This window comes from Mus pahari, chromosome 9 (genome assembly GCF_900095145.1).
Source record: "Mus pahari chromosome 9, PAHARI_EIJ_v1.1, whole genome shotgun sequence".
Classification (NCBI taxonomy): Eukaryota; Metazoa; Chordata; class Mammalia; order Rodentia; family Muridae; genus Mus; species Mus pahari.
In genome coordinates, this window is record NC_034598.1 from 92275425 (window position 1) to 92278536 (window position 3112).

General features: G+C 40.2%; 1 protein-coding gene across 1 annotated transcript in view; it reads right to left on the reverse strand.

Annotated features, from left to right (window-relative positions):
* The window catches only part of Hcfc2 (host cell factor C2), a 43698-nt gene that overhangs the window by 6072 nt on the left and 34514 nt on the right, over positions 1–3112 (reverse strand). The window contains exon 12 of the mRNA XM_029542344.1: positions 1353–1484. Within this exon, the coding sequence (XP_029398204.1) occupies positions 1353–1484 (132 nt within the window). The remainder of the gene's footprint in view (positions 1–1352; positions 1485–3112) is intronic.

A 3112-nucleotide genomic window follows, 5' to 3' on the forward strand; every position in this document is an offset into this window, starting at 1 on the left:
GGACTCCAGAAAAATCAAATAACCCTATTAAATATGGGGTACAGAGCTAAATAAAGAATTCTCAACTGAGGAATACCGAATGGCTGAGAAGCACCTGAAAAAATGTTCAACATCCTTAATCATCAGGGAAATGCAAATCAAAACAACCCTGAGATTCCATCTCACACCAGTTAGAATGGCTAAGATCAATAATTCAGGTGACAGCAGATTCTGGTGAGGATGTGGAGAAAGAGGAACACTCCTCCATTGTTGGTGGGATTGCAAGCTTGTACAACCTCTCTGGAAATCAGTCTGGCAGTTCCTCAGAAAATTGGACATAGTACTACCAGATGTATCTTTATATGGACATAGATTCAACTTTAGCCAGGAATCTCAGCCATAAAAGTGATGTTTGTTTACTAGGATTTTCATTTTTATCAAGAATTAAAAATATTCAATGTGAAAAAGAGTGAAAAGGCTGCCAAATGTTTTGTTACAGAAACTAAACTGATGTGTGATATATAGGTTGGTTTGGGTATCCCTCATCTGAAATAATCAGGTACAATATGCGATACAGGCTCTTACTGTGTTGCTCTGGCTGCCCTAGAACTCTGTAGACCAAGCTGGCCTCCAACTCACAGACATTTGCCTGCCTCTGCCTCTTGAGTGCTGGGATTAAAGGTGGATGCCACCACCTCCCAACCTGAAGCAGGCTTTTTGTTTGTTTGTTTTTGTTCAAGATGTGGTTTCTCTATAAAGGCCTGGCTGTCCTGGAATTCACTTTTCAGACCAGGCTGGCCTCAAACTCAAAAGATCTGATTGCCTGAGTGCTGGGATTAAAGGCATGCACAAACACCACCATCTGAGACATTTTTTTAAGCCCTTATTTTATCTGACCAGACCAGATCATTATGCCTTGGAACCCAGCTCAATTATACCTGTAATCTTAGTAATTGGGAGGTGGAAGCAAGAGAATCAGGACTTTCAGGCCAGCCTTGGCTACCTAAGTTTGAGGCTAGTCTGGTAACATGAAACTCTGTCTCAAAAAAGAAAAGAAACACACCTTAATCGATGCAGATTATTTTTAAAATGATATGTGCCGTATTTAAAAAGCAGCATTAAAGAATGCAAGATGATTATATATACAACAGTCTTAATACACCGTGGAAAGATCCCAACTTAATTCCTTCAAATGACCTCAATTACGGTTATCAAAATAATCCTACTCTCCAGGATCACAATTCATGTTCTTTATATTTAGCTTGCTTTTTGAAGTGCTAGGAGTTATGCCAAATTCACATACATGATAGACATGCATTCTACCACAGTTACATCCTCAGCTCTCAAAGTATAGGAAATTTATCAACAGTTACCTTTGACATACTTTGTTTTCCTTTTGGTAGCAAATAAAACTGGCTCACCAAAGCTGTATTGTTTTTAAAAATTCCCACATCACACCACTGCTCTGCTTTCAAAATGGCCACTGGATTTGAAGGTGTCTCTTTCTAATTTCAGAGAAAGGAAAATGTATGAAGACCACATTGAACATAGAACTGTCAAGACTTACATAATCCCATGCAGTGATCTACAAGTGTGCACATGGATGAATAGCACTCATTACAAGCTCACAGAAAACAAGTCTGAACAGACTATGTCAGCTGCCAGTGGAAAAGGGATGCCCACGGAGCCGAGAGTGTACCAAGTACCAGGCACCAGGAGTTTGCTGCTGCCTATCAACCCGGGCACAGTGCGCATGCTCCCCATCAGTGACAGGCTTAAATGCCAGCTGTCCTGTACAACACTGTCAGAGACCCTCAGAAAGTGTAACCTTTTAGAGAAAAGGAACAGGTAGAAAACTCCATCCCTCTAGATTCAAACAAACAAGCAGAGATCAGTGATCTTTGTATCTGAAATACCTGTGCTTCTCCAAACCTAAAAGGAGAAAAAAGTTCAAAACTAAAATGCAATTTGAATGTACTTCAATATATACTAACTCGGGGAGTAGATTAAACTTCTTTACATTTCTTTGCTCTGCTTTACAAACAGACGTTAAATTAAGCTACTTTCTGGGGTGAGCCATACTTATCTTGGACCTAATCTTTAAAGCTGTCTTTTTATGAACAACATGCTGCTTGCAGAAGCTCAAAACAAGTGTGCACTTCAGTTACTTCTGTCATAGATATACACGAGCACGTGCACATGCTTTTAGTGTAGGCGAGCACCCAGGGCAAAGTGAACTGACTACAAGAGTCTTTAACGGCTAGGAGACGCTTTAAAAGGTCATTTGCTAAAGCTGCAAAACTCTTCAGCAAGGTTGATAAGTAAGGCACCTGACTCCAACTGAAATAACAAACACAACTGTGGCTGATGAATCACAAACAGATTCAGAAGAAACTTCTTTCCATTAATAACCCTTCTCTGAGAAGAGTCTACAAACAGACTAACATTCTGGAATGGTGAACACGGATGAAGGAAGATATATGATTAAAATTCTCAAGACGAAAAAACTACAGACAATTTTGAATGACTCTAAAAGGTAAGCAATTAAGCAATAAAATAATCACAGCAACAAAGTAAAATGACTATTTTTTTAAAACCCTACAAATAGTATGTCTTTATGATCTTCATACTTATACAAGTAGGCAGCCCTGGAGTATCTGTGAGGAATTGGAGTATCTGTGAGAACTCTGCAAGCATGTAAGTCTGGTGATACACAAGCCCATCATGGCCATCCCTAAACAGCTCTGTGTCAGACGTCCGAGCTAGCTTTGCACGCACATCCATCTGCTATTGCAAACCTCTGCTGTGCTGCTACCCAAGCATTTCTGTTCCATGACAAATCCCATCTTGTAACCATTAATGTAACTTCACTAATAGACATGTGTATTTTCATTCAAACATATATAAAATAGAGAAAGCATGGAGAAGAACGTCAAAATTATCTGTGGCCTCACATCCCAGAGACAGCAATTGAAAGTTCATTGTGGCCTGGCAGTGGTGGCACACACCTTTAATCCCAGCACTCAGGAAGCAGAGGCATGCGGATTTCTGAGTTCGAGGTCAGCCTGGTCTACAGAGTGAGTTCCATGTCAGCCAGGGCTACACAGAGAAACCCTGTCTCGAAAAACCAAAA